The sequence below is a fragment of the Ahaetulla prasina genome, chromosome 10, assembly GCF_028640845.1.
Source record: "Ahaetulla prasina isolate Xishuangbanna chromosome 10, ASM2864084v1, whole genome shotgun sequence".
In the NCBI taxonomy this organism is placed as follows: domain Eukaryota; kingdom Metazoa; phylum Chordata; class Lepidosauria; order Squamata; family Colubridae; genus Ahaetulla; species Ahaetulla prasina.
Window position 1 is genome coordinate 19,120,444 of NC_080548.1, and position 25,277 is coordinate 19,145,720.

General features: G+C 42.4%; 1 protein-coding gene across 1 annotated transcript in view; it reads left to right on the plus strand.

The window, feature by feature from the left end:
• PTPRU (protein tyrosine phosphatase receptor type U) overlaps positions 1–25,277 on the plus strand; it is a 168,735-nt gene that overhangs the window by 95,037 nt on the left and 48,421 nt on the right. The window contains exons 11-14 of the mRNA XM_058195155.1: positions 7,389–7,425; positions 8,087–8,184; positions 8,286–8,402; positions 17,080–17,234. Coding sequence (XP_058051138.1) covers positions 7,389–7,425; positions 8,087–8,184; positions 8,286–8,402; positions 17,080–17,234 — 407 coding nt within the window. The remainder of the gene's footprint in view (positions 1–7,388; positions 7,426–8,086; positions 8,185–8,285; positions 8,403–17,079; positions 17,235–25,277) is intronic.

Consider the following 25,277-nt stretch of genomic DNA (forward strand, 5'->3'; position numbering starts at 1 on the left):
AACGTTAGAAATTATTTGATTTTTGGAAATAATGCTGTCACTAGAATAAGGAAAAAATGATTGATGAATGCCATCGCTAGTCCAAAATATTGGAAATCCCATGGATATTGGAAGGTTTTGTCAATGTTTGGGTATCTGTATTTGACATATAATGACATATGGGTTCAATATATAAACTCTTACATTGTTATTTGATTTTGTTAATTAATGTATCATAAACATTTGATTACCTGGATGCAATCCTTTCTACTCTTTGATAGTGTTTTGCTGACATCAAAGAGGGATGATGTTTTAGAAGTTCTCCGTTTTCAAAGGTCACATTGAGCGTTCACACTTCAGATTCAAAATGCAAATAGTCAAAAGGAGACAACGTTCAAAAGTACACTTTAAATGTTTCTGAATGAGAAAGTTCAATGAGTCATACTAAACCCATCATTCTTTCCTGTTGCTGCTGCTCCTTCTCTACCCATCAGTGTTGCTCTTTAATCAGGGGTGAAATCTACTTACCTTCCTTACCTGTTCGGAAGTGTATGCGCCACCGGGTAAAAAACACATTACTTCCTGGTTAAAACCAGGAAGTAATGACACCCAGGTGGGTGGGCGGAGCTTTGCTCTGCCATCGCTACCGGATCGCCAACCCACCGGACCGTACAATCCGATCCGAATCGGGAGCATTTCACCCCTGCTCTTTAATGCACCCCCTTTACTAATGGGTCTATTCTTCCTCTGCTCTTGTCTCGCTAATCTGTCTGTCTCTGATTTCTTTTTCTCTCAAACCTGTGGGCTTGCTAAGATTCGGATAAACCGAGAAGTAAGTATATGTCGTGTCCTTCTCTTTCTTTCCCATTTCTCCTCCAATCAAGATTCCATAATCGTTCATTTTGGAGCGAAGGGATTTTCCTACCTCACCCCACCCCACCACAACAGTTACTATTTCATCATTTTTTTTATTTTATTTTTTATTTATTTATCAACACATAGAAGATTACAGATATAAGTATAAACATGATTATGAATACCTGATAAGGATACGAATGAATGGGGACAGTAGGACAGGGATGGTAGGCACGTTGGTGCGCTTATTCACGCCCCTTACAGACCTCTTAGGAATGGGGTGAGGTCTATGGTAGACAGTTTAAGGTTAAAGTAATGGGGGTTTGGGGAAGTAACCACAGATTTAGGTAGTGCATTCCAGGCATTGACAACTCTGTTGCTGAAGTCATATTTTCTGCAGTCGAGTTTGGAGCGGTTTACTTTGAGTACCTTGAGTACCTCTATTATGTGCTCGTGTATTATTGCGGTTGAAACTGAAGTAGTCATTGACAGGTAGGACGTTGTAGCAGACAATTTTGTATATTACATTTAGGTCAGACCGAAGGCAGCACAGTTCGAAGTTGTCTAAGCCCAAAATTTCAAGTCTGGTGGCATAAGGTATTCTGTTGTGAACAGAGGAGTGGGATACTCTTCTCGTGAAATACCCCTGGACTCGCTCAATTGTGTTAACGTCCTATATACAGTGCAGATTCCAGACAGATGAACTGTATTCGAGAATTGTTCTGGCAAAGGTTTTGTATGCCTTAGTTTGCAGTGCAATATTACTGGAGAAGAAGTTTTGCAAGATTAAGTTAACAACTCTTAATGCCTTTTTGGAAATGCTGTTACAGTGAGCTCTGGTGCTTAGATCGTTTGAGATGAGCACTCCAAGGTCCTTGAAAGAATGAGGGTCATCTACGAGGTTGTATCCACCTATGGCTGTTTTCGACGGTGGATTTTATGTACTGTGGTCTGAAACAACAGGTCCTTAGAAATCTGTCTTGTTCCCTCGGTGGTTCGCTTTTCAAAATGTCTGGCTCCGTTGTGCAGACGTGGGTGTCCCTTGTTGAAAGGACAATCACCTGAACAAAATTGTGGTGCTAAGAGACATGGGTTTAGACCAACCAGGAACTGTGGATGAAGAAGGTGGCAAAAATAATTACTGACAGATGAAGTAGGATGTTGGGCTCTCGAGTGACAAACACGTCTGTAGGGCAGTTTTGTATTTCATATACCATTGTAGATTGGTTAAAAACAAGAAAGAAAGCAATTGAAGTAGCTCACTTTCTTGTTTTCAAAGTTATTGCTTTGAGTTGATCCCTTTTCATGATCCATTTCAGGGATCTTCCTCCAGGTCCCATTGTCTTACTATAGTCTGTGTAGTTGGAAGCCAGAAAGTGGTTAAAGCATGTAGTAAGAGATCAGGATCCAGGAGTCTGTAATGAAGAACAAGGTGTGGAACATGGAGAGGGTGGAAAAAAAGCAAGGATACTGGATTTCTCCAGAAATATGCTCTCAGTCCACTGAGCTCTAAAATAAAGCAGATAATCTTGAAGTGGTATGCCACCTGGAACTTTCTTAGTCAGAGAAAAAAGTCTGTATTTTCCCCTATTACTATTCATTCATCTCCCTGAGCAGAGGTTCAGTGGCTAAGGCACTGAGCTTGTTGATCGAAAAGTCGGCAGTTCAGCGGTTCGAATCCCTAGTGCCGCCTAATGGGGTGAGCTCCCGTTACTTGTCCCAGCTTCTGCCAAGCTAGCAATTCGAAAGCAGGTAAAAAATGCAAGTAGAAAAATAGGGACCACCTTTGGTGGGAAGGTAACAGTGTTCCATGCACCTTTGGCATTTAGCCATGCTGACCAAATGACCATGGAGATGTCTTCGGACAGTGCTGGCTCTTTGGCTTAGAAATGGAGATGAGCACTTCCCCCTAGACTTGGGAACAACTCACATATATGCAAGAGAAACCTTTACTTTTCACATCTCACATAGACATTTATTTCAAAGGAAGATTGGGATAAAGTTGTGCTCAGTTTATGCATGTGGTTAACCCTAAATGTGGGTTAACCAAACAAAACTGATATAGCATACTCTACCTGTCTGACTGGGTAGGATGGGGTGATATACATGGACACAGATGGCTCTGCAGGTAATCTGGGCCCCTGCCATGTAGGGCTTTAAAGGTCATAACTAGCTCCTTGAATTGGCCCCATAAACAAACCAGTACCCAATGCAGCTCCCTCAGAAAATTTGTTATGCAATAGTAATTAAAATAGTGAGGTTCTGTTTTCCAGATGCTATTGTTCACCTTACAACATCTTTTCCAGCTGTCCTAGAACAAGTACACAGAGACATCAGGACTTTTTTCACCTGCCAGGTGGAGCAAGTCCATTGGGCAATTACTAACATTTAGTTAAATTCTCCTATTGGAAGCAAGGAAATCCAAGGTGCTAAATTTGGGACATTTTTGTCCTGGTAGAGCCCTGGTGGTGTAGTGGTTCAAGTGCAGTATTGCAAGTAAACTCTGCCCACAGCCTGGTGTTCAATCCTGACAGGGCTCATGGTTAACTTAGCCTTCCATCCTTCCATGGTTAGTAAAATGAGAACCCAGAGTGTTGGGGGGGGATATGCAAATAATGTTTACATACCCTGTTTCCCCCAAAATAAGACATCCCCTGAAAATAAGCCCAATCGGGCTTTTGAGCGCATGGCAATAAGGCCAAGCGGTTATTTCAGGGTTCAAAAACGTATAAGACAAGGTCTTATTTTCGGGGAAACACGGTAGTAAACCACCCAGAGAGTGCTATAAAGTGCTATGGTGTGATAAATGTCTAAATGCTATTGCTATTGCTATTTGTCCTCATCTTTGCCTACAATACAGGGACATTGTATTGTGTTGTGTTGTCTTGTGTCTATTTCCATGCTCTGTGTCCTTGGGCTTAAATCTAGATATTTGAAAAGCTAAGCCACTGCTCTGCCTCCTTTTTTCATACTTTGTAATGTAAGGATAATTGGCTGATTAGTTTTACCTGCTTGGATGCATTTTACTCCCAATATATTACTAACAGCCTCAATTCTCATGCTTTACAGGTGGTATCAGCCTTCCACAAATATTCCACCTGACATTCAGACTGAAATGCTTGTAGTTCCCACTGTTTCAACAACAATTACACTTTCATTTGTACTTCTTAAAAGCCCAAAGAATTGTGCACTTAAAGGTGTTCACAATCGTGAAAAAAAGTTCTAAATTTAAAAGGTAACAATTTGCAAAATCAGTATTAACATCGACTAATGAAAATGTTTGTGTGCTCTTGAGGTCAGCGATTTAGAAATGCTAAGGCCCCAAATGGTAGGCACCCTATAGGCTCCATTTTTGCTGGAAGCTTCTGTAATATTTATCCAAATGCTCTCCTGTGATCTCTTTTATTCTGCTCCTGCCTCTGCCTCCTAGCAAAATATCTCCTTTTCCATAGCAACTGACAGCAAATGGCGGAGATCTGGCGGTTTGTCTTGGCCAGATCTTACCAAAGATGGTAGACCATGGGAAATTACAAGCCATATGGGAAATCTTAGGCTCTGCTATGGAGTCGAAGCTCTTCCTGATATGATCTTGTTTATTGGCCCTTTTCCATCTTTTTCTAGCCTTTGGGCTTCTCAGTCGGTAGTTAGCTGTGTGCGTGCACTAAATGGCTTAGACCAGCAGTCTCAAACTTAGTAACTTTAAGACTTGTGGACTTCAACTCCCACAATTCCTCAGCCAGCCAGTCCATAAGTATTAAAGTTGCCAAGTTTGGAGACCCCTGATTTAGAAGAAGGGGAGTGTTCATAGCAGTTGCTCAAGGCATACAGATAATCCTTGACTTACATCCAGGGGTGGGGTTCAAAAATTTTAGCAAGGGGTTCTCTGCCTGGTTGCTGGGTAGGTATGGGCATGGCCTAGTTGGCCTCCTGCACCACGGAAGGAGGGGGGCACTTTTGCTCTCCCCAGGCTCCGGAGGCTTTTCTTGAGCCTCCGGGAAGGTGCAAACAGCCTCCCCAGGCTCCGGAGACCCTCTGGAGGCAGGAAACAGGCCCATTTCTGGCCTTCCCAAATTTCTGGTAGGCCTGTTTTTCACCCTCCCCGAATCTTGTCATTGTTAAGTGAGTCACGTCTGATTTTATGATTTTTGTTTAATGACAGTCATTAAGCCGATCACTGTAGTTCAGTGAATTGTGTGGCTTGTTAAGCAAATCCAGCTTCCACCATTGATTGCGCTTGTTGGAATCTAGCTGGGAAGGCTCTCAAATAGCAATCACATCACCCCGGGACACTGCAACAGTCATAAATAAATGCCAGTTGCCAAGTGTCCAAATTTTGATCACCTGACCCTGGGGAATGCTGTGACAGTCATAAGCATGAGAACCAGTCGTAAGTCGCTTTTTTCCAGGACCGTTGTAACTCTGAACAGTTGCTACATGGAATGGTTGCAAAACGAGCACTAATTGTAATGATTTCTCTGTGCCGTAGTGCTACCTGTGGTGTCCTTGAGCTGTGATTTGCTTCTGCTTTTAATTTCTCATCCCAACGGCCTGTGTATTGTGGGATGAATGTGTACATTTTCCCTAGAGATGATTTGAGGTTCAGTACCGTATGTTGAAATCCTGTGTTCAGTGGAGTCCTGCCTGCATAGTTGTGCTTGAAAATATTTCTGTGCTTGCTAGAACAGGGGTATTCAACTATGAGTCAGAGATTACATTTGGCATGACAGATGTAGTACTGTAGTTTCCCTCATTAAAGCAGGGAGTTGATTCAGAATAATCATAATATACACTATGAGTGAGATGGGCGGACTCTAATTTGATTTTAAAAAAAATTGATAAGTTGCTACTTAGTAGTAGAAGCACTGGGAGGGATGGCTTATTCCCAGGATTTTTGGGGTGGTTTCTTACAGAGGCTGTAGAACAGGGGTGTCAAACTCAAGGCCCAGGGGCTGGATCCAGCCCATGGGGTACTTAGATCTGGCCCGCGGGGCCACCCTGGCGGTGCTTCTGCCAGCAAAAACGGGCTCCCGAGCTCCGTTTTAGTCTGCCACGGCCTCCTGCAACCCTCTGCCAGTAAAAACGGAGCTCGGCTCTCCCGAGCTCCGTTTTCACTGGCAGAGGGTTGCAGGAGGCCGTGGCAGCTGAAAATGAAGCTCAGGAGCCTCTTCTGTCTAACAGAGTGCTCAGGCCACCGCTGGCGCACCCGACAGAAATGACGTTGAGCAGACCACGCCCCTTGGCCACCCCCCACCCCACCCACCAGGTCAAACACAACCCTGACATGGTCCTCAATGAAATCAAGTTTGACACTCCTGCTCTATAACCACTATAACCTCTCAGCCTGGAAAATGCTGCCATAAGAAAGATGTCCACATTGCTTTCCTAACAGCAACCTGCTTTTCCTTCCAGCTTTTCTAGGCTGAAGTGTATGAGGTATTTATTGGACCTCAGAGCAACCAATTCTGGCTGTATTAAATAGCTCTTGGCTATAAGTATGATGTGAGGAGGAGGAGGAGGAGAAAGTGTCTACCTCAGTACCAAAGAGAAAGACAGATGGTTGCAAAGGAAATGCTAGTGGATGCATATTGGATGTGAACAGCATAAACAATTATGAAAAGTGTATGTTGGGGAGACTGCTTGGAAATACCCGTTCTGTGGTGCGACACGGAGGCTATGAATGGTGCTTAGGGTTTGGAAGGATATTTTGGTTGAAATACATTGCTTAAACAGAAATCAAATGGAACATTATCTTCCCTGCCTGTACCCCATCTTAAAAGTGTGTAGATTTTGGAATAACTGTTGCAGGAAGAAAACAAGAGGTTTCAATTTTCAGAGTAGCAAAGCTTGGGACATATGAGGTAAAGGTAAAGGTTCCCCTCGCACATACGTACTAGTCATTGCTGACTCTAGGGGGCGGTGCTCATCTCCGTTTCAAAGCCGAAGAGCCAGCGCTGTCCAAAGACTTCTCTGTGGTCATGTGGCCGGCATGACTCAACGCCAAAGGCGCACGGAATGCAGTTAACTTCCCACCAAAGGTGGTCCATATTTTTTCTGCTTGCATTTTTACGTGCTTTTGAAACTGCTAGGTTGGCAGAAGCTGGGACAAGTCACAGGAGCTCACCCATTGGTGGGATTCAGCCAGTTCACACCACTTCGGGAGAACCGGTTGTTAACTTTCTGAGCAGTTTGGCGAACTGGTTGTTGGAAGAAATCATTAGGGCAGAGAACTGGTTGATAAATTACTTGAATCCCATCACTGAGCTCACCCCATTACACGGCAGCACTAGGGATTCGAAGCGCTGGCTCCTCAGCTTTGAAATGGAGATGAGCACCGCCCCCTAGAGTCGGCAACGACTAGCATGTATGTGCGAGGGGAACCTTTACCTTTACCTTTGAGACATATAGAAATGGATAAAATCTTCCTTCCTTCCTTCCTTCCTTCCTTCCTTCCTTCCTTCCTTCCTTCCTTCCTTCCTTCCTTCCTTCCTGCCTGCCTGCCTGCCTGCCTGCCTGCCTGCCTGCCTGCCTATAATGCATATTTTTTTTCTTTACAGGGTTACCAAAGGTCTAACCACTTCATAGCCACACAAGGTAAGACCTTCATACCTACTACTTGGATATGTCTTTTTAGCCTGCTTTCTCCTTTTTTTCCCCTTCCCCCCTTTTTTTTTGCATATATGGAAGGAAGACAGCACAAGAAGATGTGCTGAATACCAAGATGTGCCCAAAATATTTCCTGCTCAAGCTTCTTCAGTGCATTACAAAAATATCCAAAACTACTTTGAGATTATATATTGGGTAAATTAGCCGTGGTGGCTCAGTGGTTAGAATGTAGTATTGCAGGCAAACTCTGCCCACAGCCAGGAGTTCGATCCTGGCCAGCTTAAGGTTGACTTAGCATTCCATCCTTCTGAGGTCAGTAAAATGAGGACCCAGATTGTTGGGTGCAATATGCTGACATCTATAAACTGCTCAGAGAGTTCTGTAAAGCAGGGGTCTCCAACCTTGGTCCCTTTAAGACTTGTGGACCTCAAGTCCCAGAGTCCCTCAGCCAGCAAAGCTGGCTGAGGAACTCTGGGAGTTCAAGTCCACAAGTCTTAAAGGGACCAAGGTTGGAGACCCCTGCTGTAAAGAACTTTGGGGCGGTATATAAGTCTAAGTGCTATTGCTAAAATAACCGTGGTATTTAAATGGGTCCCTGACTTTCTTTATCTCTGTTTCAACCTCTTTTTTTTTCCCCTCTGTGCTCTAGGCCCCAAACAGGAGATGGTCTATGATTTTTGGCGGATGGTGTGGCAGGAACACTGTTCCAGCATAGTGATGATAACAAAGCTGGTAGAAGTGGGAAGGGTAAGTGAAGATTCTTGGTTTCCTCTTCACCAGTGGCTTCGGATGACGCTTACCTCTTCCACGATAGACTTAACTATAATCTGGTTTATTGTTGCATGCAGGTTAAGTGTGCCAAGTATTGGCCAGATGACTCAGAGATGTATGGAGACATTAAAATTACCCAGATGAAATCAGAGACTCTGGCAGAATACGTGGTTAGGACATTCGCCCTGGAAAGGGTAAGATTTGCAAGGATATCCCTCTGTCTATAAATGTGTTTTATTTTATCCACGTTAATATTTGGACATTTATTTAATTTATTTATAGGTCTCATAGGGACTGTCTCATGTAGGACTCTAGGCAGCACATAATAACGTACTACATCAGGACCTTAACTTTCTTCCTTCTCCTATTTTATTCAAAAACACCCATTTTAAAAATGATTTAAAACAGGGGTCTGCAACCTTGGTCCCTTTAAGATTTGTGAACTTCATCTCCCAGAGTCCCTCAGCCAGCAAAGCTGGCTGAGGAACTCTGGAAGTTGAAGTCCACAAGTCTTAAAGGGACCAAGGTTGGAGACCACTGATTTAAAAGAAGCCCTGAAATATGCTTGGCAGTGGGTAATTAAAAAAAATAATAATAGCATTTGTCTGGTAGAGAATTAGGAGTTTGAATATAAGAGATATATGATTTATTTGATGATTGAATATATAATCATAAATACAAATGCAAGTTGGTATTTCTCAATCTTAGCAATTTTAAGGTGTATGGACTTCAGTTCCCAAAATTCCTACAATTTATATGGGGAATGACCTCGGGAGATGGATGATGAGATGTAACCAAGGGAGCAGTCAGATAAAAAGCAGTTTAGCCTGCAGCAGGACTGTGGGTGGGACAAGTAGCTCAGAAGGGACCCTCCCTAGTTCTTGCGCTATAAAAGCAATGAGTGGGGGCTATGTACTATCAGACTAACAGGATTATGCATAGGTAGGGAACTGAAGTCTATATATCTTAAAATTGCTGAGGTTGAGAAACACTGCTTATAAAGAAGTTAAGCAAGGCAAAGCCCCTGATTATGATTTGACTCTTATAGCAATAGCACTTAGACTTATATACCTCTTTACAGTGCTTTACAGCCCTCTCTAAGCAGTTTACAGAGTCAGCATACGGCCCCCAACAATCTGGGTCCTCATTTTACTGACCTCGGAAGGATGGAAGGCTGAGTCAACCTTGAGCCTGGTGAGATTCGAACTGCCAAATTGCAGGCAGCCAGCAGTCAGCAGATGTAGCCTGCAGTACTGCACTCTAACCACTGTGCCACCGTGGCTCATACCATTTGTTTACTTAGTATAGTATATCATTAGTTTACTTAGTATAGTAGGCAAATTTTATGCCTGGTATACTGGACATGGATAAAACTACAAGTAGAACAGAAAAGCATCTTAATAGATGAATAAGATTGCCAACACTCAATCAGAGTTTGGTTCTAAGCCAGGGGTCTCCAACCTTGGCAACTTTAAGACCAGCTTTGCTGGCTGAGGAATTCTGGGAGTTGAAGTCCACAAATCTTAAAGTTGCCAAGGTTGGAGGTCCCTGTTCTAAGCCATCTAGTGAAAAAAGTAGAGCTCCTTTCTAAAAAAAACCCCAAAACCCTGTATTTTTTGTCTTTGTAGATTTCGAGTCAGCATTTCATCCATTCTCAAAACAGAGAAATTACAGGAGACAGGTGTTGATAATGCCTCTTTCCATTAATACATAATTTGCTTGTTGATATTGAATGTAATAGTCAAGGCTACCTGTCAGACAGGATTCCTAATTGAAAAGATGTCAGGCAAGGCTGCTTGTAAGACCCATCGTTGTTTAACACACCACACACAGAGACAAACATACGGACATTCTTTAATTACAGATCTTGCCTCTTGGCAGACATATTATCACCCACGTTGTCTAGCAGGCCAGCCACTCTGTAATTAATAATAATAATAATAATAATAATAATAATAATAATAATAATAATAATAATAATAATAATAATATCAGAGTTGGAAGGGACCTTGGAGGTCTTCTAGTCCAACCCCCTGCCCAGGCAGGAAACCCTACACCATCTCAGACGATGGCTATTCAACATTTTCTTAAAAAATTCCAGTGTTGGAGCATTCACAACTTCTGGAGGCAAGTTGTTCCACTGATTAATTGTTCTAACTGTCAGGAAATTTCTCTTTAGTTCTAAGTTGCTTCTCTCTTTGATTAGTTTCCACCCGTTGCTTTGTGTCTTGCCCTCAGGTGCTTTGGAGAATAGTTTGACTCCCTCTTCTTTGTGGCAGCCCCTGAGATATTGGAACACTGTTATCATGTCTCCCCTAATCCTTCTTTTCATTAAACTAGGCATACCGAGTTCCTGCAACTGTTCTTCATATGTTTTAGCCTCCAGTCCCCTAATCATCTTGGTTGCTCTTCTCTGCACTCTTTCTAGAGTCTCAACATCTTTTTTACATCGTGGCGACCAAAACTGAATGCAATATTCTGAGTGTGGCCTTACCAAGGCATTTTGGTTTTGCTTTTTTGATTTCACAGACATAAGTGGACTGAGGAGAATGTTAAGGGCGCTGGTTTCCTACCGTACAGAAGCTGAATGTGAACTAGTCTAAAATTAAGGATATCATTTTTGCCAAGGGACTGATTAAACACAGGTGGCAGATTAACAGACAGGCAATGGAGCCAAGGATTTTTTTTTTATCAATATTGGGATAATTTTTTCCTGCCTGAGGATTGTGGAAATCACAATTGCCATATCTAATGAATAATGCTGAAAACACTGCCTTGGCCAGCCTGAAATTTGATCGTGGAATTGGTGACTTCCATATTGCTTCAGTGCTAAAAGTTTTTAATGCCATGGGCTTACAGCTATTGCTGTATGGGGTTATGTTTAGAAAAGAATGTAGAACCATGATGGCGAACCTATGGCATGCGTGCCACAGCTGGCACACAGACCCCTCTCTACGGGCATCCGAGCCATTCCCCAGCTCATGTTCATGGCACTTCCCATCAGCCCGCTGATTTTTGCGATGTGCACGGGGTGGGGCGCATGCAAGAGACGTGTGCGTATGTGCAGAAGTCGCGCACACATTCGTGGGGGGGAGCAGGAATGGCACACACGTTCCGGAAGTGTGAAAATTGGGCCATTTCAGGCCTCCGGAGCTTAGGGGAGACCGTTTTCATCCTCTTGGAAGCTCAAGGAAAGCCTCCGGAGCCCAGGGAGGGTGAAAACACGCCCTTCCCCCTGTGGTGCAGGTTGCTAAAAATTTTGAATCCCACCCCTCGTGTGCATGCGCGGGGGGCATGGGGGGTCGTGTGCACATGCAGGGGGGCGTGCGTGCATGCGCAGGGGTGCACACATTGCATTATGGGTGCTGGCACACATGCGCGCTGTCGCATATGTTTTTGGCATCTAAAGAGAAAAAGATTAGCCATCACTGACCTAGAAGTTGTCAAAATAATTATCTGAATGCTCTATTCTTCCCCAAAATGTGTTGCAAGTGCCATACTTAACTTGGAAGTAGTGCAGGCCTCTGGGAGGCTATAGCCTAGATTATAGTGAGGGATTTTTTTAAAATCCCCTTAAATTAATATTTTTAGCAGGAAATCTAGCCATCTTATTTTTTCTGTTCATATGGGTGGCTTCTTGATATGAATATATTGGTAAGATTTGATCTCTTCCCTAGTTGCTTAGCATATCTGGGATTTAGCAAGGCTAGAGAAATGGATTGTGTATATAGATTTGATAGGTAATGCAGCCAGTTACTATCAGATTCCATCTTTTTCCCTCTAGGGTCTCAGAAGTTGATACGCCTACTTTCATTAGCTTGGTTTGATGTGTTGCTGATAGCGATGGAAGGGATGTGTGTGTTTCCAAAACGTACCAGTGAAAGGTTGTATCTGCCCTTGTGTACTGATAGAAGACAATATTTGTAGTTCAGAGTTCATCTGCAGGGTCCTTTGTGGTCTCTGTGCTTGTTTTCTTGCAGACATTTCATTGCCAAACTAGTTAATCAATGCATTGATGGTGTTATCTACTTTGGGAATGAAACATCTTGTCGTGTCCCACTCCTCCGCTGACGGCCGGGTCAGGGAAATCCGAATCAGGCTTGCCTCTGCAGCTCTGCCCAAAGTCCTAGCAAAGTCCTCAGAGCAGGCAGGAGACCAGTAAGTGACTTCAGCAAGATAAGTTCGACTTTGCCTGACTCAGAGACTGCCAGAAAGCAGATCCTTTATATAGGCCATGGGGTGTGGCTCCATGACTCAGCACTCATTAAGGCCTGCCCCTCCCTTCCTTCTGTTGCCTCCGCCTATCCAATCTTCTGATGCGAGGGTCACTCCAATCAGCTGTTGGAAGTAAACTTTCCTCAGGCTCACATGCTGTGGAGGAGGGGTCTAGCTGCTCCGTTTGCCTGGGCATGGAGCCAGGGCTGGGGCCGGGGGATGCTCCCTCCTCTGCAGCCTGCTTGGGCATGGAGCCAGGACTGGGGCCAGGAGGCATACATTCCTCCGTGTTCGGGAGCAGATAAGCAGACCCCGGCTGCGGTGAGAGCAGACAAGACACAACACATCTGCAAGAATACAGCCAAGCTTAGAGACTACCAGCTGCCCTAGTGTGTTTGATCCAGGAAAACCCATGATCCACTTTTTTCTATGGGGCTGAAAATAGACAGAGGGCTGCTCTTATGGTCCATCTTTTAGTTGAGCTCTCAAGGTATACTGGTGACTTTTATGTATTTTAGCTGTTAGCAGATAGACGTATCCATCACACCTATAAGATTTGCTGTGTTTTGTGCTAAATTGTGATCTTCAAAAACGACCGATTGTCCGTTGCTGAATGCAGTCAGTGGTTTGCCATCGTTCTTATCTTTTTACTTTGAATTCCGTTTTAACTTTTATTCAGTCTATTTTATTTCCTACTTTTTACGTCTTGAATCTATACACTTTTGATAATGCTGGTTTTGCAGCCCTAATAAAAAGAAATCAATGCGCTGTCAAAGGATACACGGTTTTTTTCTGTATTCAAACTGTTGCTGGGAGATCTTGCATCGGTCGTGTTCTTTCTCCAGACAGGGATCATTCAATTGTGGGCGAGCTGCCTTGACAAACCCTTTCCCCTGAAGGAACGGCGAGAGCCAACGCTTTAATGTAAAAGATTGCAAGAAGGGAAGGCTTAATGTAAAATAGACAAACCGTTCTTGGTTCAGTGAACACATTTGGAGCATTGAAAGACGGCCGTCTCTCTATTCTTACAAAAGGGGCTATCCTGAGAGCTTTTTCTGTTCACAGAATGACTTCCATGGTAAATGTAGCAAGTCCTTGACTGTCCATTTACTAGAATATCTCAGTAAAATGGTAGAAACATGGTAGACTTACCTGGAATTGGAAGCTAAGTAGGTCAGATCTGGATAATATTTGGTATCAGACCACTAAGAGACCATGAGAAGATTCCAGGACCCTGAATTTGATTAGGGTGCGGGATCATTTGTATCATTGGGTATTCTGGCGTGAATTCAGGTTGACAAAGTTTGAAGCTGAAGGAGGATAGAGCCTTCAGTCAAAACATCATTTCTAGCTGATAGGTCAATCACATTCCAACGGCTGTTGGACTGGAGGAGGAGGAGGAGGAGAGAAGTCACCAAGCAACCAGTTCCCATCTTGGTTGGACAATGTGACAAGTTGTTTTGGGAACTTGAGAAACTGAAACTTATATTGGTGTGAAAAGCCCAGGAATTTCAGTACTAGCTTTTCACCAGTAACACCAAGATGATGTATCTAAATAAATTTGTTCTTTGAGGAAAAACAATGCCTCGGAGTTTGATTTGTAATGGGTGCATTACTTGGAGCTTGACATCAGGGCTGTAAACTAATCTGAGAATTCAAGAAAACATTCCTAGAAGAGTTCAGCAACTCTCATATTACTCCCAAGAAAAATGCATGGTTGGGTCCATAGAGACTAGGAGTTGAGCTAGTTCATCTTGAAAATCCTAGCTTAGTGACCAGCTTCTCAGGTTTCTTGCTACTGCTGTTCCTTCTTCCTTCTCACCTTTTGTTCTTCTTTCTTGCTGTTTCAGGTGTCTTAAGCCTTTCCCATGGCTTTAACACCACTTTGTTCTCTTTTATACATCCCAAGATGGTGGAAAATCAGGTGACGGTTTTGAGATTGCATGGAATGGCCCAGATCTTTCTAACACACATTTTAACGTATTAACCTTTCATGTTGATCAGTTTCATGCCACCTGAGCCTTCTTGTATAGCTTTTAGAAACTCCATCAAAGGTCATTGTCTTAGCAAATAATATTGTAGAGTACCCCTTTATTTACATGGACATTCTTAACGGATTAATTTGAGCCTAAGCACCATATTAATTGTACAGGGAATGGATAATCATTTTTTATCTTGTAGACAGAGGTCGCAAGGTTCAGGCAATTATTGAGCAATTGTAATTGCTCAACCTTGGGACAACCACAATGGTAATTTGCTTCCCCCTCTCCTTAATCTGGAAAAAAATGTTAAATGACAACCTTGTTTCCAGTGAAGTACAAAAGAGCCTCAGGGATCTAGCTGCCTTGTAACCATTCCAAGGTATTTACTGTAGTTTTCAGTAGAAGGAGACCTTAATCAGGGATCTGGGACTTCCCCATCAAAACTACTGAATCTAGTAATGAGGAAACCTGGAAACAGGTAATCTTCTGAGCATATTAAATTTGCCTGACAGCAGCTCAGCAAGAATGCATTCTATCATAGTAATGATAAGTGATTTAGGATGCAATGCAGAAAGCAGAACAGAGAGCACGACCTTCAGTCCTGGAATAAGCCCATTTTTGTGATTAAAATTCATTTCCAGTTGTATTTCTTGTTCCAGTTTTCCTCTGGTGACCTCAGAAGGGCCGGCTTGGTTCTCTCCTTTGCTCTCAAATCCTCACTTCAATCTGGCAAACCAGATGAATCATCTCCCCCCATTTCCCTGATTCTGCTTGAGAGATTACAATAAGAACACAACTATTTTCTGGATTGCATTCCCCAAAGTGAAGAAGGCATGACACACTGTATTCTTCCATGCTGGATTCACTGCCATAATGCGCTGGTAATCGACTTCCTGTCATCACAAGTAAATTGTAGCCTCCATAATTACACTTGCCACAGGTGAAGCTAGAAAGCACCAGAAGGTTTCTTTTGCATCAGCCATCAGAACTTCATTTGCCTTTGATAATTAAACAAGATCAATTTAGTTTAGAGTGCGTTGGACATTTTCTTTTGAAGTAGTAGTTAACATTGTTCACTGTGAATTTAATTTTATCTTCTGGGTTTTAAAAACCTGGCAGTTCCAATCTGCTGGCTCCTGCTAAATAACTTTGCTTTCGACTTGATTGTGAAAATTCCTCTCTAGTTGAGATAGATTTCCTTTTTCTTAATGGGCTTTGCCAAATATGATCAAAGCAAGCGGTTTGTACAGTAGATGCAGTTTGAACTTATACTGGCATAAATTGGAAGAGGAGGACTGTTGTGACTCCAGCCCCCCCTGCCCCGGGGCCTGGCCCCCTGCCAGAAAGTGATTCAGAGAGTGAGTGGGAAGGGCCGTCAGGGTTCCCGTCTGCAGGGCTGGCCTCTCTGGCTCAGCTCCAGGAGCCAGAGGCACACCAGGTGGAGGAGGTGATGAGGCCTCTGTCTCCTGTATCTCCCCCCACCCAGGCAACGCTTCCAGACCCAGCTGTGGACAATCAGTCCTGGTTAGATCCCCGGTTTTGTAGACAAGAGAGGCGGGAACAATAGAAGAAGGGGTAGAGCAGGCCTAGAAAGTGCTGAGTCATGGAGCCACACCCCACAGGGTATAAAAGCAGAAGGGGCTGCTCTACTACTTCGTGCTGGACAAAACAAACTGACTGGAGAAAACTTGAGCTGAACTATTTGACTGAGCATTTGGCTTGGATTGCTGTTTGTTTTTGACTTCCTGGTTGCTCCAGTAACGAGCTTCTGACACGCCGGCATCAAGGAAGATAAAGAAAACCTTGGCAGACAATCGCTGGTTTGCTGCCAGAGCTGATAGCTGCCATGGACTAAATTGCCAGCTAATTGAGTCACTTCACGTGCCTCCCGGACTGAGGTGGGGGGACAGAACAAGGACGACTGGAATATCCTAATTTAAGGAGGAGTATAGTTCAGAGATACAGTTTGGTATAGTGATGAAAGCATTAGACTAGAAACTGGGAGATTGTAGTGAATTCTACTCACAATTCTAGGAGCCCTGGTGGCACAGTGGTTGAAATGCAGTATTACAGACTAATTCTGCCGATGCCAGGAGTTCAATCCTGACCAGCTCAAGGTTGACTCAGCCTTCTATCTTTCCAAGGTCGGTAAAACAAGGACTCAGATTGTTGGGGGCCATATGCTGACTCTGTAAATCACTTAGAGAGGGCTGTAAAGCACTATGAAGCTTTAAGAGCAGTTCCATTGCTATTGCTACTCCTGGGTGCAAAGCTACCTGTGTCAACATCTCTCTCTCTCTCAGCCCTAGGAAGCAGAGGAAGGAAGGAAGGGAAGGAAGGAAGGAAGAGAGGGAGGGAGGGAGGGAGGGAGGAGGGAGGGTCAAGTCAACCAATAGCTGTTCTGGCATCAACAGTGCAGATAGTTTGATTCTATTAAGAACACTGCGTGCGCTCTCTCTCTCGCTCTCTGTTTCTCTCTCTGTGTCATAATTATCTCAGCAACATTTTCAGAAGTAGTTTGCTACTGTTTTGTTCTTAGGGCTGAGAAACTGGGCCAAGGTTACATGGCTGCGGTTATGCCTAAGGCAGGTCTAGAACTCCCAGCCTCCCAGTTTCTAGTCTGGTGTCAGACTGCATATAAGATTGTCCTCTATCTCACTCTCCTTACTTGCAGAGGGGCTATTCAGCAAGGCACGAAGTAAAGCAGTTCCACTTCACGTCATGGCCAGAACACGGGGTGCCCTACCACGCCACGGGGCTGCTGGCATTCATCCGCAGAGTCAAAGCTTCTACACCTCCTGATGCAGGACCCATAGTTATTCACTGCAGGTATGTCCAAGAATCATAGTTTTAATTTTGTGGTTGGTTGTTTTGGTCCAAAAAAAAAAAATCTTCATCACAGAATGTGGGAAAATGCACATTTTAATGGGGATATGTAAAAAGGTTTAGTCAGAAAATGGCCTTATTATGAGCAGGATCACAAAGGAAATATGCCATCATTTTAACGGGAGAAAAGTGTGGCAAGCCACTAACCTCAAATTTCCCCAGTGCACTATTGGGCATCACTGAATGAAGTCTACTCTTTTTTTAAAAAAGTTTTTAAATTTATATTTTACAGACATATCGAATCAATGCATGAACAGTGTGGCACCTGGGTGTCCAACATTCTAATACAAATAAAACTAGTAAAATTAATCATAATTATTAGTTTCAATCAACATCTATTTCTAATAATGATACACAATTATAAGTTGCAATCTGTCATTATTCAATTGTTCCACGTTTTCTCTTATTGTTACTTTTGTTTTATTATATAAAAGAGCAGACACTAACATTCCCCCCTTCTTTTATTTCTATCACTTATTCTAACTTTTAATCATATCACCTTTTACTAAAAAACATTTTCTTTCTATCCGACCTAACTTCTAATTGTGTCACCTACCTAAAAAATAAAAAAATAAAGAGAGAAAAGGGAAAGCAAATCAAAACAATAACAGAGAAGAAAAATCATCTATCCATCGTCCCTTGTCCGCTTCAATACTTTAATTGCTATCCTTTTTTTTTCTTGGACTTGCCTCTCAAATTCCTCTCCTGGATCTGTATCTCTGTCAGAATCTGCTTCTTGGCTGTTCAGTCTAGGTCATTCTCCCACCTCTACCCTCTTCCACTGCCTAGTTCCCAAAATTTTTGCCCAGAATGGAATCTACTCTTGTTCATCATCCCCTGATTTCAAAATTATTAAAAAATTCCACACACACACAACCACCCAAAAAAGGTATCATGCATAGTAGTAGTAAATTTATTACAGCCATAGGCCAGAACAAATAAAAAACACTCAGTAAATATACAATTAAAAATTCAAGAATAAAATAATACATATCAAATAAAATCTATGATAAAAACCAGTTATCTGTTAAAGGTAAAGGTTCCCCTCGCATATATGTGCTAGTTGTTGCCGACTCTAGAGGGCGGTGCTCATCTCCATTTCAAAGCCGAAGAGCCAGCGCTGTCCGAAGATGTCTCCGTGGTCATGTGGCCGGCATGACTCAATGCCAAAGGTGCACGGAACGCTGTTACCTTCCCACCAAAGGTGGTCCCTATTTTTCTACTTGCATTTTTTACATGTTTTCAAAACTGCTAGGTTGGCAGAAGCTGGAACAAGTAACAGGAGCTCACCCCATTACACGGCAGCACTAGGGATTTGAACCACTGAGCTGTCGAACTTTCGATCGACAAGCTCAACGTCCTAGCCCCTGAGCCACCGTGTCCGCTTAGTTATCTGTTATGTAACTTAAAATTAAAATACTACTGACATCAATTGTGTCTAGTACCGTTCCTATGATTATAATACATGATCTCAACCAATAGGGTCCCTTCCTAATTTACATGCACGGAGAATGTATTTTTCCCATAACTGTTATATATATATCTCCAAAAGATTGGCATTAGTTGACATTTATAATTCAGTGACCAATTTTTTTCTTGTGGACATTGCAGCGACACAAAATTTTGCCACTGCACATGTAGTAGCCGGATTTGAGTCTTGGAGGAGAAAGTCTGCATAAAAGTCACCTGTCCTCCCTGACAATCTCGCTAGTAAGGGGAGAATATATATTGACCTACATACTCTGTATGGTATCATGCATTTGAAAGATGAATATGGAAGATGCAATGGCTAGTTCTGTTTTCTGCGACACTTTTTTCTCAATGCCGAATTCTGTCTGCATGCTTACAATTCCTAGTTGGAACAAGAGCTATGGGAAAAGTTCTTGAGGTCTTCCCTTAGGGGTCAGTAGTAATGTGGGAAACAGGAAAAGTCTAGGCTATGGGAAAGACGATCAGACATGAAATGTCACTAATTAAATAACCTACTGTATTATTAAACATTTGCAAAAATCTCTCCAAATACCTAATAGTGTTCATGATGGGCCAGTTGAATTGAATACTTAGGAGTAATTATTAGAAAAGATTGTTATCAATGAAAGAAATACAGTTGTAGTCCTCTCCTGTAAAAGATCAAAGCAAAATCTGAGTCAACCTCTTTGCCATAGAATCATAGGGTTGGGAGGGACCTTAGAGGTCTTCTAGTCCTACCCCTGCTGAAGCAGAAAAACTTATACCATTTCCGACAAATGGTTGTCCAATCTCTCCTTGAAAACCTCCAGTGATAGAGCCACAACAACTTCTGGAGGCAAGTCATTCCACTGATTAATTGTTCTAACTATCAGAAAATTTCTCCTCAGTTCCAGGTTATTATTTGGCCAAATATTGTAGCCACAAGAAGAAAAACTATTTTCTCATCAAATTGTATTTGTTTCAAGTATTTCCAAATCCTTTCCCTATTACCATTTTTGAAGATATCAAAGGATAATATAAATTCATTGATTTTTTTTTGGTAGACGTCTGTGCCTGTGTATAAATAATTATAAAAAACCTACCATCCAGAAAAATAAGATGAAGACTAGTTATCTTTTTCATGCTTTTCAGTTAAAATAAATAACCCACTGTATTCAGAACTAAAAAGATATTTGGTGGATACAAATTGCATTAGTGTTGGGTTTTCAATATATTTGGGCACTACAATCTCTCTCTGATATCAAGAAATTAATATCCATCATATATCCAAATCTCATTGGATCAAAATTTGGAAAAAAGTCGAACCAATGTGTGTCCCTTCATCCTTCCCCTCTCTTCCCATTTCTTGATCACCCAGGTTTTAAACATGAGGATAAATATGATCAAGGAATGGGAAGATAGACAGTTTTATAGGATTAGAAGATGGATTATTGAAACTCATTTTACTTCTTCTGAATATATTTGCAGAAGAAGTTGTTGCAAGTTCTAACTTAGTTTAGAATGAATGAAAGAAATATAAAAAAAAATATTCTTAAGCTCATGAACTTGTACCCTGAAGAACATTAGCAATGCTAATGTGATTTAAAATCAAAGGAAGTTCTCCAATATTATAAAAAAAACCTCTTATATAAATTATAAGAGGCTCTCTTGAAAATCTTAAAGTATGAGAAAAGGGCTTCGAACTCTTTACCAAATTATTTTAAATGTGTTTTGACAGGTCATCATGAATACATGATGAAAACAATTGATAGATGGTTCTAACCCACCACAGAATTGTAATCTATTAACCATGGTCTTTCTAAATTATGTTAGAGGTGTTTTAATCTAACTGGAACATCTGCAATGGTATTGTCCATTTACTTATGAATTTTAATAGAACATTTTTGAGGAAGTGGGGTAGAAGAGAGCAAAAATACAACAAACAAAACAAATAAACCAGTACAGGTAATCTTCGACTTACAACCAAAATTGAGCCCGAAATTTCTGTTGTTATGTGAGACAGTTGTTAAGTGAGTTTTGCTCCATTTTATAACATTTCCTGCCACAGTTGTTAAGCAATTAACTGAAGTTATTAAGTTAGTGACATGGTTGTTAAGTGAATCTGGCTTTCTCATCAACCTTGCTTATCAAAAGATCACAAAAGGGGATTATGTTTTTTTTAAATTTGCATTTATATCCCGCCCTTCTCCGAAGACTCAGGGTGGCTTACACTATGTCAAGCAATAGTCTTCATCCTATTTGTATATTTATATACAAAGTCAACTTATTGCCCCCAACAATCTGGGTCCTCATTTTACCTACCTTATAAAGGATGGAAGGCTGAGTCAACCTTGGGCCTGGTGGGACTAGAACCTACAGTAATTGCAGCTGTATTAATAACAGACTGTCTTAGTCTGCTGAGCCACAGAGGCCCTTATGTGATTATGTGATTGCAACCGTCATAAATACATGCCAGTTGCCAAGCATCTGAATTTTGATCATGTGACCACAGGGATGCTGCCAAGGTTGTAATTGTGAAAAATGGTCCTGTCACTTTTTTTCACTTCCGTTGTAACTTTGAACGGTCACTAAATGAACTGTTGTAAATTGAGGACTATCTGTAGTATAACGTTATGGTCCTTTTCCCCCATAACATATAATATGGTGCAATTAATCAGTTGCAGTTTTACAATACTGGAAAATTAAAGTACAGTTTTCCTTGGATCGATGGTTCTTAAAAGGGTAGAAAATAGGATTGGATTAAAAAAAAATTAAGCAACAATCCATTAATTCAAAATTGAAGCAACAATTCATTAATTCAAAATGGTTTTATTTATATTTGATCCCCAGTTTTTAAGTTACAACAGCAACGTATTCCCAGTTGCCTCCATCTGTGCAAATATCTTTTTATAGGCACATTTTGTACCACTATTTGAGATGACAAATGTCTTTCTCCATCCTCCCAAAATACACAGGAATTTATTTATGTATCATTTTTGTGTATTTCGCTTTCCGGTTTTTAAAATGTGCCATATTTTGTTGAATTAAGATAAAAGCTTGTTTTTTTAAGAAAAACCAAAAAAAACAATTATATCTGCAGAACATTTGTGGAAATGTGCTTCTCCTTTGAATTAAATGTCAAAGAACAAGCACATCCTAATAAAATGAGAATAAGAACTAGTGTGTGGGGAAGGAAGCCAGGGTAATATTTCAACACAAGAGTAGTTTTGTTTTAAACTCCACCCCAAAGGGTGGAATTGAATATGTGAAAATCTGCAACTAGGAATGTATGCAGTGGGGATCCAAAGATGGAGACCGGAGCCATATCTTTTAAGACTTTTTTATACCATTACCATCTTACAGATAAAGATTAACAGAGTTGGAAGGGATCTTGTAGGCCAACCCTCCACCCAAACAGACCCTACACTGCATTTCTGACAGATGACAGTCCAGTCTCTTCTGGAAAGCCTCTAGTGATGAAGCTCCCACAACTTCTGAAGGCAACTTCTGTTCCATTGGTTGACTGCTCTCGCTGTCATGAAATTTCTCCTTAGTTCTAAGTTGCTTCTTTCCTTGATTAGTTTCCACCCGTTGCTTCTTGTCCTGCCCTCAGGTGCTTTGGAGAATAGCTTGACTCTCTCTTCTTTGTGGCAGCCCCTGTGATATTAGAACATGGCTATCATGTCTCCCCTAGTCCTTCTTTTCATTAAACTAGACATACCCAGTTCCTGCAACCGTTCTTCATATGTTTTAGCCTCCACTCCACTAACCATCTTGGTTGTTCTTCTCTTCACTCTTTCTAGAGTCTCAATGTCTTTTTTTTATAGAGTGATGACCAAAATTGGATGTAGTGTTCTAGGTGTGGTCTTACTAACTTACTTATTTACTAAGTAAGTTACTTACCTACCCAAACTTCCTTCTTCATCCATGGACTGGATACCCTGACCTGCAACTCAGAATATGGTGAATTAGCGGATGTGTATTTCCTTCAATGTATAAACAATCTCAACTTTTTATGGAGATTCTCAATCGTCCAGGACATGGTTGTCCCAAAGGTGCTTTTCCAAAAAGCAACTGGATTTTCTTGGGGTTTCTTCCCCCACTTTGAAAGCATTTCACTTCTCATCCAAGCTTCTTGGATGGGAACAAAACAAAAAAACCAGCACTGTCCAGTTGCCTTTTGGAACAGTCTCAACTGTTGGCTCACCTTGATAAATGGTCTTGTGTTCAGAGATGGGCAGAGCAGGAAGGAATTTCTGTTGTGCTTTTAAATTATTATTCTTACAGAAATGTTTCATTTTTGAATGCAGAAATGAAGCATTGGATGATTCCTCCTTTCCTCCCTCCCTCCCTCCTTCCTTCCTTCCTTCCTTCCTTCCTTCCTTCCTTTTCTTTCTCTCTCTATTTCTCTCTCTCTCTCTCTCTCCCACCTTTATTATTTTTACAAATAACTCAAGGCAGCGAACATATCCATCACATCTTCCTTCTCTCGTTTTCTGTACAACAGCAACCCTATGAGATGAGTTGGAGAGAGAGAGAGAGAGAGAGAGAGAGAGAGAGAGAGAGAGAGAGAGAGAGAGAGAGAGAGAGAGAGATGGGAGAGAGAGATGGGAGAGAGAGATGGGGAGGAGAGAGAGATGGGAGAGAGAGAGAGAGAGAGAGAGAGAGAGAGAGAGAGAGATGGGAGAGAGAGATGGGAGAGAGAGAGAGAGAGAGAGAGAGAGAGGGGGAGGGAGGGAGGGAGAGAGAGAGAGAGAGAGAGAGAGAGAGAGAGAGAGAGAGAGAGAGAGAGAGAGAGAGAGATGGGAGAGAGAGAAAGACGGAGAGAGAGATGGGGAGGGAGGGAGAGAGAGAGAGGGGGAGGGAGGGAGGGAGGGAGGGAGGGAGGGGGAGAGAGAGACTGGCCCAAAATCACCCAGCTGGCTTTCTAGGCTAAGGCCAAGCTAAAACTCACAGTTTCCTGGTTTCTGCCCTGGCACCTTAACCATGACTAGACCAAACTGGCTGTCTTTACCTGTCCTTTTTTTTAAACTTATAATTGACCACCAATCAATGTATACGTCTTAACTTGCCCTATAATGCTTGGGGGGCAAGAGATGGGAGGGGACACCATCCCATCTGCTTTTCAAAAAATTTGCTTGCAGATCAAAGCTTCCTATCGTGCGCACGATGTGGAATCTCTCCTTTTTAAATGTTCCTCCTAGCTTCGGGAGGCATTCTGTGTACGATTTGGCTACATGGTGCTTTCTGGGCCAGATAACAAGAACGAAGTGATGAATGAAAAGCAGGGGAATTTCCTCCCACTATGAAACACAGACACTTTTTATTTTGGCCTCCAATTGCTTCATCAGTATTCATTCATCAGGGACAACGAGAATAATTAGTTTCCTCAGCATGCAATCACCGAGAGTCACAGCAAGAGATTCATCAGGCCCAGAAATTAGTATATTGGAGGGTTTTAAAGCAACTCCTGGAAAACGCAGGGCGGGGGTGGGGAGGAGAAGGGGCTCCATTGTGCTGCAGTTGGACTTTTGCTAATGATTTTGAGGGGTGAGGCTTCTAACCAGAGAAACTGAGGTCACCATATGCTACAGGCAAGTTTCCTTTAAGAGACAGCCGGGGTGTTTTAAGTAGCATTGCAGCGGATTCTTTTTTTTAAAAAAAAGACATCTAACAGATGTGATTTGTTCCATACATAAATACCAAAAATCTGTTTTAGCCTGGAGCTGTTTCATGCGGGGAGAAAACTTCTGTTTGCTGTGTATGGAGAAAGAAGTATTGGTCGGGCTCACCACAGACTGTAGGATCAAGGATCAGGGTATTTCCGTGGCTTGAGGATATTTCTACCGCTGGGGCAGCTCCTTGTCTGCAGGGGCAATGGAGAAGAGTATCAGCACTGGGTGAGGCCAGGGCCCACATCAGTGAGTGCCAGCCTCATTCTTTGCAGCCAGCTGTCTTCAGCCCTTGCCTTTCATAATAGGAAAACCTAGAGCTGAATCTTCATGCTCATACTAATCAATGATGAAATTCCAGCTTTTAATCATGTCACCCTTTATTAAAAAGCGTATTCTTTCTATCCTACCTAACTTCAAATCATGTCACCTATGCTCGCTGGGAAAAAAAAAAGGATGGAAGGAAGGAAGGAAGGAAGGATGGATTGATGGATGGGCGACCGCTTTGAAGCGCAACCCTTCTCCCGCAACTAAGGGGGGGGGTCAATGTTTTCCCCAATCCTAGGGTGTGGGGAAACAGTCATTCTTTCTTCCCCCCTAGTCTCTCCCGAGATCGCACTGCAGCGCCCATCATCCCCAGCCGGCAATCTGAGCTCGTGCCATCGATGTGGTCCTTGAACTTCCCCCTCCTTGTTTCTAACCCAGCCTAGGATGGCCGGCGTGGAGGGTATGGTGGTGGTAAAACGACCAGGAGAAAGCTTTCGCTCTTTTCGAGAGGTCCTCTTGGAAGGCTGCCTTGGAAAGGGAAAGTGGGGAGGGGGCAGAGATTTCTCCCTCAAAGGTCCCCTTGGAAGGCTGGGTTGGA